General features: G+C 47.6%; 1 protein-coding gene across 1 annotated transcript in view; it reads right to left on the bottom strand.

The window, feature by feature from the left end:
• Positions 1-14,204: 14,204 nt before the first annotated feature.
• LOC310862944 (kinesin-like protein KIF21B) overlaps positions 14,205-17,393 on the bottom strand; it is a gene marked incomplete at its 3' end in the record, with an annotated part of 131,202 nt that continues 128,013 nt past the window's right edge. Inside the window, 2 exon segments of the mRNA XM_083771067.1 lie at positions 14,205-14,294; positions 15,015-15,146. Coding sequence (XP_083627193.1) covers positions 14,205-14,294; positions 15,015-15,146 — 222 coding nt within the window.

Below are 17,393 nucleotides of genomic sequence, written 5' to 3'. Positions count from 1 at the left end.
TAAAAATGTACACTGTGGGGGGTCCCTGCTTAATCCTTTTCGGTCGGGAGCCGGGAACCCCTTTCGGTGTTAGCATTATGTTATATGCTTTAGCTATTGAAAAATAGCAGACCTACAAGCTCATAGCGCGCCACCGAGTGTCGCGCTACGAGCTTGTAGGTCTGCTATTTTTTGAAAAATCGAAGAACGACTGACATAGAAACATAGCTTTTTCAGAAAACTGTCGGGATGTAGAATGACATTTATAGAATCTGATCTCAGGTCAGAATGGGTTAATCTGTCTCTGGTCTGAGGGGGTCCGTGGCCTCTAAACCGTTGAAGACCCTGCTATAGAGTGTTTGTTCAGTAAATGGGGTCTCCTCCGTCAGCCCATTATTAAAAAAGAAAATAGGCTTTTCCGCACAGGAAACCAATTTGATCCAATCGGGAGCTAGACGTTATATACTGCATGGTCACAGATTGAATTGGAACTGATGAAACGCAAACAGGGGGAAAAAAAGATGTGTTGACAAAATGTGAAGTGGAACACTTCTGGATCTGGAGCTCTTTGGAAAAATGTATTTTATGTTTTTCTGAAGAGCAGGAAAGACCGCATTGTCACTGGAAACTAAAATAAACACAACAAAACAACAACAACAACAACAAAACTGCCTTGCTCAGCAAATAAACGATTACATTTTTCACCATTTTTCAAGTCTACAATTTACACCTTGAGAAGCAGTACAACTTGGAGGAAAGATATCTTTTGTCCAAAAGAACTGTCCTTTTTTAGCAATGTTTCCAGCACTGTACTGTACTGTACTGTACTGTACTGTACTGTACTGTACTGTACTGTACTGTACTGTACTGTACTGTACTGTACTGTACTGTATTGTACTGTACTGTACTGTACTGTACTGTACTGTACTGTACTGTACTGTACAAGCCCTCCTCCCTGACCTGTGTGTGTCTGTGTTTGTGTCTGACTGTGCAAGAGTGACACTTGGTGGTGAACAAACACTATAACGCTATTTCCGTGCTCGGACAGACCCAGCCAGGGACAGACCCAGGGACAGACCCAGGGACAGACCCAGGGACAGACCCAGGGACAGACCCAGGGACCCAGGGACAGACCCAGGGACAGACCCAGGGACAGACCCAGGGACAGACCCAGGGACAGAACCAGGGACAGACCCAGGGACCCAGGGACAGACCCAGGGACAGACCCAAGGACAGACCCAGGGACAGACCCAGGGACCCAGGGACAGACCCAGGGACAGACCCAGGGACAGACCCAGGGACAGAACCAGGGACAGACCCAGGGACCCAGGGACAGACCCAGGGACAGACCCAAGGACAGACCCAGGGACAGACCCAGGGACCCAGGGACAGACCCAGGGACAGACCCAGGGACAGACCCAAGGACAGAACCAGGGACAGACCCAGGGACCCAGGGACAGACCCAGGGACAGACCCAGGGACAGACCCAGGGACAGACCCAGGGACAGAACCAGGGACAGACCCAGGGACAGACCCAGGGACAGACCCAGGGACAGACCCAAGGACAGACCCAGGGACAGACCCAGGGACCCAGGGACAGACCCAGGGACAGACCCAGGGACAGACCCAAGGACAGACCCAGGGACAGACCCAGGGACAGACCCAGGGACAGACCCAGGGACCCAGGGACAGACCCAGGGACCCAGGGACAGACCCAGGGACAGACCCAGGGACAGACCCAGGGACTCAGGGACAGACCCAGGGACAGACCCAGGGACAGACCCAGGGACAGACCCAGGGACTCAGGGACAGACCCAGGGACCCAGGGACAGACCCAGGGACAGACCCAGGGACAGACCCAAGGACAGACCCAGGGACAGACCCAGGGACAGACCCAGGGACAGACCCAGGGACAGACCCAGGGACCCAGGGACAGACCCAAGGACAGACCCAGGGACAGACCCAGGGACAGACCCAGGGACAGACCCAGGGACCCAGGGACAGACCCAGAGACAGACCCAGGGACAGACCCAGGGACAGACCCAGAGACAGACCCAGGGACAGACCCAGGGACAGACCCAGGGACCCAGGGACAGACCCAGAGACAGACCCAGGGACAGACCCAGAGACAGACCCAGGGACAGACCCAGAGACAGACCCAGGGACAGACCCAGAGACAGACCCAGGGACAGACCCAGGGACAGACCCAGAGACAGACCCAGGGACAGACCCAGAGACAGACCCAGGGACCCAGGGACAGACCCAGAGACAGACCCAGGGACAGACCCAGGGACAGACCCAGGGACAGACCCAGGGACCCAGGGACAGACCCAGAGACAGACCCAGGGACAGACCCAGAGACAGACCCAGGGACAGACCCAGGGACAGACCCAGAGACAGACCCAGGGACAGACCCAGGGACAGACCCAGGGACAGACCCAGGGACAGACCCAGGGACCCAGGGACAGACCCAGGGACAGACCCAGGGACAGACCCAGGGACCCAGGGACAGACCCAGGGACAGACCCAGGGACAGACCAAGGGACAGACCCAGGGACAGACCCAGGGACAGACCCAGGGACCCAGGGACAGAACCAGGGACAGACCCAGGGACAGACCAAGGGACAGACCCAGGGACAGACCCAGGGACAGACCCAGGGACAGATACATAATGTATATACTCCTCTTACCATGCAGTGTTTGTGGACAGAGTGATGGAATCACGAGTCATTATGAAAACAAACACACGTAGAGAAATAACACAACATCATCTGAGCGTATCAGATGGAGAGGACAGGTGCGCGGCAGCATGCACGCTCATCCGGGATGGTGTGTGTGTGTGTGTGTGTGTGTGTTTGCGTGTGCATGTGCGTGTGTGTGCATGCACATGCGTATGTGTGCATGCATGCACATGCGTATGTGTGCATGCATGCACATGCATGTGAGTGTTTGCCAGTTGATGATTGCCGTTTCCAAAGGGCTCTGAGGCATTAATGATCACAGTTTGCAAAGGAAGTGATTTATGAGATGGTTGTGTGTGTGTGTGCGTGCGTCCGAGGCGCGCACACACACACACACACACACACACACACACACACACACACACACACACACACACACACACACACACACACACACACACACAGAGAGAGAGATGAGAGAGAATACAGAAGCGTCTCCCTGTGTCCGACCGCCAGGCGTCTTCAGTCTGTTTTCCCGTCTCCTCTAAACAGTCAATAAACTGCTGCTCCACGTGAGGAGAGGTAATTGCCCGTTCCCTCCGCTCATCGACTCCGACTTCTCCCTCTCTCTCTCTCTCTCTCTCTCTCTCTCTCTCTCTCTCTCTCTCTCTCTCTCTCTCTCTCTCTCTCTCTCTCTCCCCCCCACAGGCTGTCAGAACAGATGAAGAGCTATGTGGTTGATGACATTTGTAACGGCCGGGGGAGAGAAAATAAGGCTCCCGCAATTTTCAAACGGTGTTTCACCTCAACAACGCAATCATCAGGAGGACACACAGACAGACACACACACAGTATGAGCAGAGCTTTGGAGATTTAATCTTTGGCTGATGGTCTTTTTTTCATCATCACTCAACCCCCCTCCGGCTAGTACCCTATGCCACGATTCGATTTGCATCATGCCGTCACACTAAAGTTTAATGAGCCTCCGCTGTGCATGGTGAAAAGAACGACCTTTCTCGCGATTGTCCTGTCACAGGAAATGCCCAAATGGCGCCTATACGGCAGGCGTTTTCAACCTTTTTCAGGCCACACTCACTCCAGAGGGCCACTATAGTTCCACACTCACTCCAGAGGGCCACTATAGTTCCACACTCACTCCAGAGGGCCACTATAGTTCCACACTCACTCCAGAGGGCCACTATAGTTCCACACTGCACTCCAGAGGGCCACTATAGTTCCACACTCACTCCAGAGGGCCACTATAGTTCCACACTCACTCCAGAGGGCCACTATAGTTCCACACTCACTCCAGAGGGCCACTATAGTTCCACACTCACTCCAGAGGGACACTATTAGTTCCAAACTCACTCCAGAGGGCCACTGTAGTTCCACACTCACTCCAGAGGGCCACTATAGTTCCACACTCACTCCAGAGGGCCACTATAGTTCCACACTCACTCCAGAGGGCCACTATAGTTCCACACTCACTCCAGAGGGCCACTATAGTTCCACACTCACTCCAGAGGGCCACTATAGTTCCACACTCACTCCAGAGGGCCACTATAGTTCCACACTCACTCCAGAGGGACACTATAGTTCCACACTCACTCCAGAGGGCCACTATAGTTCCATACTCACTCCAGAGGGACACTATTAGTTCCAAACTCACTACAGAGGGCCACTATAGTTCCACACTCACTCCAGAGGGCCACTATAGTTCCACACTCACTCCAGACGGCCACTATAGTTCCACACTCACTCCAGAGGGCCACTATAGTTCCACACTCACTCCAGAGGGCCACTATAGTTCCACACTCACTCCAGAGGCCCACTATAGTTCCACACTCACTCCAGAGGACCACTATAGAGCATCGCAGTCCCTCCCCCTTTCAGAACGACGAGTGGCCCAGGAAATTAATCCCAATGCATTTTTCCTCATAGACATTTCAAAACGTATTTATTTAAAGACCTTTTAAGCGTCGTACGAAGCCAACTCTTGTCGTGACAAATCATGACAACACACACAATATTTTGGACTAAACAAATAATTGCAAAGAAGAAAAACAACAAAAAAAAGTCTTGTAACCTGCCGTTTTTTTAATTATTCATTCTACTACTACTACTTTTAATTCACGCGTGCGTGCGTGCGTGCGTGCGTGCAACAATAAACACTCCAGAAAGTGTTTCGAGTTTCCTTCTTTTTTTATTCCGTCGATCCGTCATTAAATATTTACATCACACTATTTTACACTCGAGAGATATTATTTTACATGATTTGGTTTACATGCACGATGTAAAAAATTAAAAACAGACAATAGAAAAACAAACGCTGTACACACTTTTACAGTCGCTGAAGGATCATGGGAGTTGTAGTCTCTGTGCAATAAAAGGATCATGGGAGTTGTAGTCTCTGTGCAATAAAAGGATCATGGGAGTTGTAGTCTCTGTGCAATAACAGGATCATGGTAGTTGTAGTCTCTGGGCAATAAAAGGATCATGGGAGTTGTAGTCTCTGTGCAATAAAAGGCACAGATGACAGTTGTTGACCCTGCATTCATGTTATGACAAGAGTACATTACGCACGCACGCATGCATGCATGCACACACACACACACACACACCTGGAGCTAAGACAACGTCAGGTATAATTCTGTGTAAAGCCATTGAACTTCACAGAATTTGACAGAATTGAGACGGCCACAATAATCCTTATATAATTAAATTCACACACTGAATGATGATTGATGGCACGGCAGGGTCAGGACTTCAGGTGCATCGTTTTGAGCGTGTGTTTTATTTGGACATGTTATATTATTATTATTGTAGGTGAAAATGTGCCATGTCTGCATGGAGAGCCTCAGAGAGGCGAGGGCTGAAATGCCACTTTTGGACAAAAGATCACACTGTTATTGTTTTATGGGCTGGCAATGATTTTTTTATGTCAATCCACACATATCATACATCATCAGATTCACACTCATTTTACTCTGAAGACATTTTTTTTAGAACAATTTTCACATGTCATACAATTTCAGTGCATCTTTTCTCAGAGACCTTATTTTAGCGCCGTTTTATAGGGCCAAAATAGTTATGATATTAAGACAAAAATATGTGCATAAAACTGCAGTATAGACAAAGATAAATTAACAAAGATATACAGGAGGAAATGAACGCAGATTAATTGGTACCTTCAAGTCATTTTCTACAAATGGAAAAAAAACAAAGAAAAACATGAAAGAAAAAAAAAAATCTTTCACAAATCATTTGGTCAAATTCATGAGCTACATACAAAAGATTCATAGGGTCCAGTGGTAAAGATTCATAGGGTCCAGTCGTAAAGATTCATAGGGTCCAGTGGTAAAGATTCATAGGGTCCAGTGGTAAAGATTCATAGGGTCCAGTCATAAAGATTCATAGGGTCCAGTCGTAAAGATTCATAGGGTCCAGTGGTAAAGATTCATAGGGTCCAGTCGTAAAGATTCATAGGGTCCAGTCGTAAAGATTCATAGGGTCCAGTCATAAAGATTCATAGGGTCCAGTGGTAAAGATTCATAGGGTCCAGTCGTAAAGATTCATAGGGTCCAGTCGTAAAGATTCATAGGGTCCAGTCATAAAGATTCATAGGGTCCAGTCGTAAAGATTCATAGGGTCCAGTCCTAAAGATTCATAGGGTCCAGTCATAAAGATTCATAGGGTCCAGTCGTAAAGATTCATAGGGTCCAGTGGTAAAGATTCATAGGGTCCAGTGGTAAAGATTCATAGGGTCCAGTCGTAAAGATTCATAGGGTCCAGTCGTAAAGATTCATAGGGTCCAGTCATAAAGATTCATAGGGTCCAGTGGTAAAGATTCATAGGGTCCAGTCGTAAAGATTCATAGGGTCCAGTCGTAAAGATTCATAGGGTCCAGTCATAAAGATTCATAGGGTCCAGTCGTAAAGATTCATAGGGTCCAGTCGTAAAGATTCATAGGGTCCAGTCGTAAAGATTCATAGGGTCCAGTCGTAAAGATTCATAGGGTCCAGTCCTAAAGATTCATAGGGTCCAGTCATAAAGATTCATAGGGTCCAGTCATAAAGATTCATAGGGTCCAGTCGTAAAGATTCATAGGGTCCAGTAGTAAAGATTCATAGGGTCCAGTAGTAAAGATTCATAGGGTCCAGTCGTAAAGATTCATAGGGTCCAGTGGTAAAGATTCATAGGGTCCAGTCGTAAAGATTCATAGGGTCCAGTCATAAAGATTCATAGGGTCCAGTCGTAAAGATTCATAGGGTCCAGTCGTAAAGATTCATAGGGTCCAGTCGTAAAGATTCATATAGGGTCCAGTCGTAAAGATTCATAGGGTCCAGTCGTAAAGATTCATATAGGGTCCAGTCGTAAAGATTCATAGGGTCCAGTCGTAAAGATTCATAGGGTCCAGTCGTAAAGATTCATAGGGTCCAGTGGTAAAGATTCATAGGGTCCAGTCGTAAAGATTCATAGGGTCCAGTCGTAAAGATTCATAGGGTCCAGTCGTAAAGATTCATAGGGTCCAGTCGTAAAGATTCATAGGGTCCAGTGGTAAAGATTCATAGGGTCCAGTCGTAAAGATTCATAGGGTCCAGTCGTAAAGATTCATAGGGTCCAGTCGTAAAGATTCATAGGGTCCAGTTGTCGAAACGGGTATGACTACAATTATCCTGCAACCCCTACCTGAGTTATTAATTCAACCCCCCCCCCCCCCCCCCCCCCCCACACACACACACACACACACACACACGCACGCACGCACTGATAACACACACACACGCACACGCACACACAAGCACACACACTTGAAATGGAGGACCCCCCCAGAACATTGTCACATGGGTGTTCTGCAGTGGACAGTAAGCACAGCTTCAGAGTAAATGTGACCAGATTTGACCAAGAGACTGCCATCGTGCAAATTACAGCTTTTCACCAAAGGAGATTTTTTTTTCCTTAAAAAAAAAAAAGAGTTAATAGCACAGGCAGACACTTCACATACTAGTAACTAGAGCATGTCTGAAATAAGTGTCAGAGCTGAAATTGACATGTAAATATGAAATAAAGGTCCAAACATGTAGCTAGGTGTAATGTTAGAGACCACAGAAGACATGTTAATATGAAATAAATGCTTAAACATGTAGCTATAGGTGTAATGTTAGAGACCACAGAAGACATGTAAATATGAAATAAATGCCCAAACATGTAGCTATAGGTGTAATGTTAGAGACCACAGAAGACATGTAAATATGAAATAAATGCTTAAACATGTAGCTAGGTGTAATGTAAAAGACCTTAGACCACAGAAGTGAACCTTTCAAGACTGATTTCTCAACTCTGTTTCTCTGCCAGACATTACTCCTATAAGCCATATCTCTAAAACTGGTGGATCAAACTGAACAACCAATATGTCAATTTGAAGCCATGATTCCCTGCTTTCATATGACGTGAAAAAAACTAAAATTCAAAAAAGTCCAATGCAGTCCCTCAGTCAAATTTGGTCACAAATGCTAGTGGTTATAATAATATCATTAAACAAAGGAACAGAGCAGACACTAGGACACTGTCAGGCTGGGACCAACTCCTCACTAGAGGTCAGTCAGTCACTCTCAGGCTGTGGGACCAACTCCTCACTAGAGGTCAGTCAGTCACTCTCAGGCTATGGGACCACCTCCTCACGAGAGGTCAGTCAGTCACTCTCAGGCTATGGGACCACCTCCTCACGAGAGGTCAGTCAGTCACTCTCAGGCTATGGGACCAACTCCTCACTAGAGGTCAGTCAGTCACTCTCAGGCTATGGGACCAACTCCTCACTAGAGGTCAGTGAGGTCAAGTGTATGACTTCATCGTCTAATCGCAATTATTTGAGATGATTCGCAATAGTTTTTTTTGCATAATCTTCAGTCTTCATGTTCAAACAGTTTTGAGCGGTGTCTCCACTCCATTACGCAGCTCTGTCTGTCTGTCTGTCTGTCTGTCTGTCTGTCTGTACAGTACAGTACAGTACAGTACAGTACAGTACAGTACAGTACAGTACAGTACAGTACAGTACAGTACGTACAGTACAGTACAGTACAGTACAGTACAGTACAGTACAGTACAGTACAGTACAGTACAGTACAGTACAGTACAGTACATAACTGGGAGACGCACGGAAGGGTTTTTTTCCTTTAACAATCAATTACGGGTGATCCTTCACTTTAAAAGCGCTGAAAGACTGAAATTGAAATCAATATAAAAGGATTTATATAAAAGGAGGTGAATGTCAAGAGATAATAATGGACCTGGGCGTTTAAGTCCTGCATGGGCTTATTCCTGTTGCCTGTTATAGTGGCCGTCTGTCTACTCCGTGCACGTGCATGTGTGCGTGCGTGCGTGCGTCGCCACACACACACACACACACCATAACCCGCTCCAGTCTTAGGTAAGCGACACAAAGGCAGGTCTCGTTGGCTGTTGTAGAAAAGAAGCATTTCATGAAAAAAGGATGAAACAGAAAAGCGAGGCTACCATATAAACTCTAATTAAAACTGGCCTCCCAGAGAGAGAGAGAGAGAGAGAGAGAGAGAGAGGTGTGTGTGTGTGTGTGTGTGTGTGTGTGTGCGCGCGCGCTCGTGCGCGTGCGTGCGTGGAGAACACGCAACGCTTGGAGAAACCTCGGCTCGATGTTGTGATGTCGCCGGCTGTGTCCAATATGTGTGTGCGTGCGTGTATGTGTGTGTGTGTGTGTGTGTGTGTGTGTGTGTGTGTGTGTGGACCCTGGTGCTATCTTACAGATAATATCTGGCACTTTAGCCCCGGTGGAGCATGATGTCTCACAATGGCAGTAGGGAGAGGTCTGTGTGTCTGTGTGTGCGTGTGTGTGTGTACGTGCATATGTGTGTGCGTGCGTGCGTGCGTGCAGAGCCAGGGGGGTGTTTCTTATTCCTGCTACAGTAAGCACTTCACTCCACAGTCCAGAGATAAACACGTCAGCAACGGACGAGACGAGACCAGACAAGCTATACGAGCGCTCCGACCCAACGGGCCTTTAGACCACAGCGCTATTTCAACCCCGCCGTTATTATCGTTGGAACGGCCCGGGGCTTTTTATTTATTCTCCCCCCGAGCGCACCGTCAGCAGATATGGAAGAGGAGGAAGAGGAGGAGGAGGAGGGGAGAGGGAGGAGGGAGAGGAGGGAGAGGAGGGGAGAGGGAGGAGGAGGAGGAGGAGGAGGAGGAGGAGGAGGAGGAGGAGGAGGAGGAGGAGGAGGAGGAGGGAGGAGGAGGAGGAGAGGGAGGAGGAGAGGGGAGGAGGAGGAGGAGAGGGGAGGAGGAGGAGGAGAGGGAGGAGGAGGAGGAGGAGGAGGAGGAGGAGGAGAGGGAGGAGGAGAGGGAGGAGGAGAGGGGAGGAGGAGGAGAGGGAGGAGGGGGGAGGAGTGGGAGGAGGAGAGGAGAGGAGGAGGAGAGGGAGGAGAGGAGGAGGAGGAGAGGGAGGAGGAGGAGGAGGAGGAGGAGGAGAGGGAGGAGGAGGAGAGGGAGGAGGGGGAGGAGAGGGAGGAGGAGGAGAGGGAGGAGGAGGAGGAGGAGAGGGAGGAGAGGGAGGAGAGGGTGGAGGAGGAAGAGGAGAGGGAGGAGGACGAGGAGGAGGAGGTGGAGGAGGGAGGAGGAGGAGGAGGATGAGGAGGGAGAGGAGGAGGAGGAGTGGTGCGTCGTCAACAACAAACCACGGCGCGAAAACAGACGACGGACGGACGCAATTCCAGAGATGAACGGACACCACACCACACACACACACACACACACGTCAAAATGTCAAAGCACCAGGTGTTGTGTGTGTACACTGAGGTAGGAGGAAAAAAAGGAAAAGGGGACTTGATGAATGGAATATAAGAGACCTCCGGAGGGGTGGGGGTTGGTGAGGGGTTGTGAGGGGTTGTGGGGGTTGGTGAGGGGTTGTGGGGGGGGCCGCTTGAGGTTACAAGAACCAACAAACAAACAAACACACAGCCGGTCGTGAAAATGTCAATAAACCAGTAAGCGTTGTATAATAATACAGCAGAGACACCAGCAGGGTAAACATGTTATACTCCAGTGACACAAACAAAGAAACCCCCCCCCCCCCCCCCACCTAACCCTAAACCCCCCCCCCCCCCACAATGAGTCAAGGGTCCAATGAGTGATTCACCAAAGTGCAGATTTTAAACTAATAAATAATATGGTCCTCTCCTCTGATGTCTGAAACGGCCCGGCCCGGCCCGATGAACGAATGATGCTCGACAACGCCATGAAGCGGTCCTTCCTGGGCTGGAGAAACACACAGAACAGAACCGGCCCGATGATTGATTGATAGCGCGTCAGAAGAAGAAGAGAAGAAGTCCTCTCCGTGTTCTGATCGTTTTTCCTTCGTCAACATGAATAATAACAATATACGACTATTTTAAAACGAATTGAGCAAACTGTACATGGGGGTCATTGTTCACCACACTGATGACGACGGGACTTTCTGTCCCTGGCGTCCTGTCCTGTCCCCCCCCCCCCCCGCCAGCCCCAAAAAGGAGGGATGGGCGAGCTCTAAAAAGTGGTCTTTGGTATACGAGTGTATACAAAAAGTGGTATAATACCACTTTTAATTCAGATCAGATTCTAAAAATGTTCTTCTACATCCTGACAGTTTTCTGAAAAAAGCCATGTTTCTATGTCAGTCGTTCTTCGATTTAAAAAAAATAGCAGATCTACAAGCTCGTAGCGCGCCACTTGGTGGCGCGCTACGAGCTTGTAGATCTGATATTTTTCAACAGCTAATTGTTATTAATTATTTAAAGGAGGGGCGGGGGGGGGGGGGGGGAGGAGGGGAATCTGTCCAATTATGATCGCATCGAAAAATGGCACTTTCAGATTGGCAGTGGAGAAAAAAGAAGAAAAAGTTGAGTAGTCATTCGCCTTTTTGTTTTTAGCAAGATTTCACTCCAGTGTGTCGACGTGTCTCCCCCCACCTCCCCTCCGTACTGGTGGCCTTCAGGACGCCGTAGTGGTGGCCTTCAGGACGTCGGCGACTGTGGCGTGGAGGTCGGAGGTGACCGTGGAGGGGTCAGCGTGGAGGTCGGAGGTCAAGTGTCTCCAGGGGTCAGCGTCTCCGGGGGTCAGTAGTGGCAGAGAGACGCTCTCCTTTCATCACCTCTTCTTCCACACTTTGGCCTGCCAGATCTTCACCGTCATGTCACTGCATAATGGATGATAAGGATAATAATAATTATATTAACCCATTCTGACCTGAGACCAGATTCTAACACACAGAAGAATGGTGGTTCTTTAAGGCATTCTGACCTGAGACCAGATTCTAAAAAATGTCTTAAATCCTGACAGCCACCGAGTGGCGCGCTACGAGCTTGTAGATCTGCTATTTTTCAATAGCTAAAGCATAACGTAATGCTAACACCAAAATGGGTTAACTGTATGTAGCACCTTTCAAACAGCGTTACAAAGTGCTTTACAAAATGATACAATAAAAGTGAACAGCACACAAAACAGCCAAATTTAAAAAACAACGCAAGAACATAATTCAGAAATTCCGTACAAAAATAGTAAGAAGCTAAGGCAGAAAAAAATCACAATCAGTAGGAGACAATCAAGAGAAATTAGGATTGAAAGCTAGTCTATAGAGCGCCAAAGTCCTGACATCACTCTCTCACCCCTGGTTCTAAAGTCCTGACGTCACTCTCTCATCCCCTGGTTCTAAAGTCTCTGACGTCACTCTCTCATCCCCTGGTTCTAAAGTCCTGACGTCACTCGCTCATCCCCTGGTTCTAAAGTCCTGACGTCACTCGCTCATCCCCTGGTTATAAAGTCCTGACGTCACTCTCTCATCCCTGGTTCTAAAGTCACTGACGTCACTCTCTCATCCCCTGGTTCTAAAGTCCTGACATCACTCTCTCATCCCTGGTTCTAAAGTCCTGACATCACTCTCTCATCCCCTGGTTCTAAAGTCCTGACGTCACTCTCTCATCCCCTGGTTCTAAAGTCCTGACGTCACTCGCTCATCCCCTGGTTCTAAAGTCCTGACGTCACTCGCTCATCCCCTGTTCTAAAGTCCTGACGTCACTCTCTCATCCCCTGGTTCTAAAGTCCTGACGTCACTCGCTCATCCCCTGGTTCTAAAGTCCTGACGTCACTCGCCTCATCCCCTGGTCTAAAGTCCTGACGTCACTCTCTCATCCCCCCCTGGTTCACGGAAGTCATTTGTCTATGGAGAATTGTTTTTCTCCATAGAGAGGTGAGCCCCCTTAAAATCGTTTCATATAAGCGTTGTGTCAAAAATAAACAAGCTGTCTCTGCGTTATTGTCAGGGAGGTGTCTCTGTGTCGTTATATTGTCGGGAGGTGTCTCTGTATCGTTTGCGACAGTCAGTCACTCATATTATGATACAGTCTGTTTCTATAGCGAAAATGTAACTAATTCAGCAGCAGTAACAATAGCGTTTTCTCTCAGTCAGTTGATTCTTCATATCCATATGAGTGAAGCGGCCTGGAATGATTTGTTTGTTTTTCAAACACAGTTCTGGCGATCTAAATGCAAATGCAAATAAAAAGTACATGAACATGATGGATGTCGGGGGTGGGGGAAATGAGAATCGAGACAAAAGGAAAACCAAAGGCAATAAATACATAAAGACGAGGAAAATAGGATTGTCACGGAAGAAAGATATATATAAATACATAAATAAATGCATGTCTTGTATCCAATTGTACACATCAAAGGAATAAGATCAAACACACTGTTCCCCGTCTCACACGCACACACACACACACACACACGCACACACACACACACACATCAAACGCCCATTCTGTTCTCTCCATGACGAGCAGTCTCTTTCAGAAAAGGTACAAAGAAGCATAATTGCGTTATTAGGAGCTTTGCGATACATTTATTATAAACCAGACAGACACACAGACAGTAAGTACTTTACGACGTGACTCTGAGTCAGACCAAAACTCTGTTAAAATACCCAGAATAACTCGCCATTAAGGCTATTAAGACGTCAATGGATGCGTCAAATTAAGTCAATGGTTTTCATCCCTTTTCATATCAAGGCCCATGTTAGTTAGTTGTTAGTTGGATGGGTGGGAGAGAGAGAGAGAGAGAGAGAGAGAGAGAGAGAGAGAGAGAGAGAGAGAGAGAGAGAGAGACAGAGAGAGAGAGGAGGGTACCCTATGGGTGGAGGAGGGTGGTGAGAGAGAGAGAGAGAGAGAGAGACAGAGAGGAGAGATAGAGAGAGAGAGAGAGAGAGAGAGAGGAGAGAGAGAGAGAGAGAGAGAGAGAGAACCCTATGGGTGGAGGAGGTTGGTGAGAGAGAGAGAGAGAGAGAGAGAGAGAGAGAGAGAGAGAGAGAGACAGAGAGAGAGAGAGAGAGTACCCGAGGGGTGGAGGAGGGTGGGGTTGGTGAGAGAGAGAGAGAGAGAGAGAGAGAGAGAGGAGAGAGAGAGAGAGAGAGAGGAGACAGAGAGAGTACCCGAGGGTGTGGAGGAGGGTGGGGTTGGTGAGCGGAGCAGAGGTCAGAGGTCAAGGCAGGCTGGTGGCGCGGCCCTTGATGGCCAGGACGCGGCGCGGCAGACACGGGGTTAAACCCGAACATAGCTCCACAACTTCACTCTGCAGTCACTGGAGGAGGGAGGAGGAGAGGAGAGGAGGAGCAGAGCAGAGCAGGGCAGGGCAGAGCAGAGAAGAGAAGAGAAGAGAAGAGAAGAGAAGAGAAGAGAAGAGCAGAGCAGAGCAGAGCAGAGCAGAGCAGAGCAGAGCAGAGCAGAGAAGAGAAGAGAAGAGCAGAGAAGAGAAGAGAAGAGAAGGAGAAGAGAAGAGAAGAGAAGAGAAGAGAAGAGCAGAGCAGAGCAGAGCAGAGCAGAGCAGAGTAGAGAAGAGAAGAGAAGAGAAGAGAAGAGAAGAGAAGAGAAGAGAAGAGGAAGAGAAGAGAAGAGAAGAGAAGAGAAGAGAAGAGAAGAGAAGAGAAGAGAAGAGAAGAGAAGAGAAGAGAAGAGCAGAGCAGAGCAGAGCAGAGCAGAGCAGAGCAGAGAAGAGAAGAGAAGAGAAGAGAAGAGAAGAGAAGAGAGAGAAGAGAAGAGAAGAGAAGAGAAGAGAAGAGAGAGAAGAGAAGAGAAGAGAAGAGAAGAGAAGAGAAGAGGCACAGGGACAAAAAGCAGGAGAGAGGCATCGAGAGGTTAAGGCAGACAAGGACAGAAATGGACAGTGGAGAAAGAAGGCATTAAGAGAAGAGGCGAGACCGTTGCGTTGCGTCGTTGGTTTACCTGGACGCGGGTGAACACGTGTCTGGAGTTGGTGCAGATGGCATTTATGGGGCCTGTCGTGACCCCTGACCTCTCCGATGGGCGTGAAGTTGTCCACGTTCCACACCTTGAGCACGCCGCCGCGACACCCGCTCAGCAGCATGGGACGGCCGGGGACGAACGCCAGCGCACACACCCAGTCCTTGTGGGCGTTGGGGATTTGCTGTGGGAGGGAGAGAGAGAGAGAGAGAGAGAGAGAGAGAGAGGAGAGAGAGGAGGGGGGGGGGGGGGGTTATCACGTTAAAGGAGCATTCAGTGATTCGGGTGATTTGGAAACAGTGTTGTCTTTGGCAGCAAATTCCTATTTTAGTTTAGTCATAGTCTTTGGACTGAAACTTCATTTAGTTGAAGTCACATTTAGTCACCTGGAATGTCTTAGTGTTAGTCTAGTTTTAGTCGACTAAATGTCATAAGATTTTAGTCGACTAAATCTACAGTTGATTTAGTCGACTAAATGTGTTTTGGCGGGCCTTGATGCCGTCGTAATGAGTGTTTTTACACTTTATTTTCAGCATGCAACCAAGTGTAAAATGACTTGATACTGGATCTCTTGTCCACTAGTCCCTTCCTAACCATTTTAGTCTAGTTTTTATTTGTCTACGAAATTGTCAGTATATTTAGTCTTAGTTTAGTCATCGTAGCTTAGTTTTCATTTAGTTTCCATTTGTTTTCGTTTTTGGGTTTCAAGATGCCTCTTCAATAAATTGTCTCTTGAAACTTGATTTAGTTTTTTCTTTTGTGAATATAGCTGGCAGTTTGTTCCACTCATCCATGGCTCTATACAGTACTGTGTGCTGCATAGACCCTGCTCTGGCTTTAGGGACTTTGATAGCACCCTCTGAGAGCCACTCTGAGCAGCAGACGGACGGTTTTATAAGGACATTCTCGGCCAAATCGGAACAGCGACATTTCAGTTCTTTAGCACTTCAAAGCACCAAAGTAGAACTGAGAACTGCATTTGGAATCTCATTATTTCCACAAAGTGAAGTATGGTTTTCTTTTCCATGTCAGTGTGTATTTTTGCCATGGTTCCATGATGACCCAAAGATGAATGCAAATTAACTTATTCATCATCATTTTCAGGCCAAGGAGCCCCAAAAATATCTGTATTTGGCCGCCGACCGCCCATCTGAAAATATGTAGTTCCAGGGACCTCACCTCCCCAGAAGCAAATATTGGAGTTAAAAACGTTTGCTCTGAAGAATATATATTCCAAAATTTGTGCCACATTTCCGCGGTTTTTCAAAAAATAGCAGACCTACAAGCTCGTAGCGCGGCACTCAGTGCCGTGCTATGAGCTTGTAGATCTGCTATTTTTCAATAGCTAAAGTATATAACAGAACACCAAAAGGGTTCCCCGCCCAGAATGGGTTAAAGGATTATTAGACAATGGAAGCCAAGAGTGATTTATTTTAAACGCCAACATTACCCAAATTGCTGTAATTTGCTTTTTCTATACAGTATCTGTCAAGCATAATCTAGCAGCCTTATTATCACGTCCCGATCATAAAGGAGTGGCTTTATGAAGTGTGTCGAGCGGCCCATGTAATGAGTCAGAGGTTTTATAGGACATGCCATTAAAATCAGACGTTTAACCAGTTAATCCATTCTTTACAGGAACCCCTTTTGGTGTTTTAAGCATTGTGTTAAAATAGCAGATCTACAAGCTCATAGCACGACACCGAGTGCCACGCTACGAGCTTGTATAGGTCTGCTATTTTTCAAAAATCGTGAAAATGTGGCGCAAATCTTTGAATATATGGAACAACATATTTTCAGATGGGGGTCGGCGACCAAATCCAGATGTTTTTGGGGGTCCTTGACATGAAAAAGGTTGAGCACCACTGACATAGAAACATGAGGTTTTAACCCTGTGAGAACCACTGACATAGAAACATGAGGTTTTAACCCTGTGAGAACCACTGACATAGAAACATGAGGTTTTAACCCTGTGAGAACCACTGACATAGAAACATGAGGTTTTAACCCTGTGAGAACCACTGACATAGAAACATGAGGTTTTAACCCTGTGAGAACCACTGACATAGAAACATGAGGTTTTAACCCTGTGAGAACCACTGACATAGAAACATGAGGTTTTAACCCTGTGAGAACCACTGACATAGAAACATGAGGTTTTAACCCTGTGAGAACCACTGACATAGAAACATGAGGTTTTAACCCTGTGAGAACCACTGACATAGAAACATGAGGTTTTAACCCTGTGAGAACCACTGACATAGAAACATGAGGTTTTAACCCTGTGAGAACCACTGACATAGAAACATGAGGTTTTAACCCTGTGAGAACCACTGACATAGAAACATGAGGTTTTAACCCTGTGAGAACCACTGACATAGAAACATGAGGCTTTTCAGAAAACTGTCAGGATTTAGGAGACATTTGTAGA

Source organism: Protomyctophum parallelum (genome assembly GCF_964188405.1).
Source record: "Protomyctophum parallelum genome assembly, chromosome: 8".
NCBI lineage: Eukaryota > Metazoa > Chordata > Actinopteri > Myctophiformes > Myctophidae > Protomyctophum > Protomyctophum parallelum.
The sequence above is the reverse complement of the archived record's forward strand: the minus strand, read 5'-3'. Positions and strand labels throughout refer to the sequence as shown.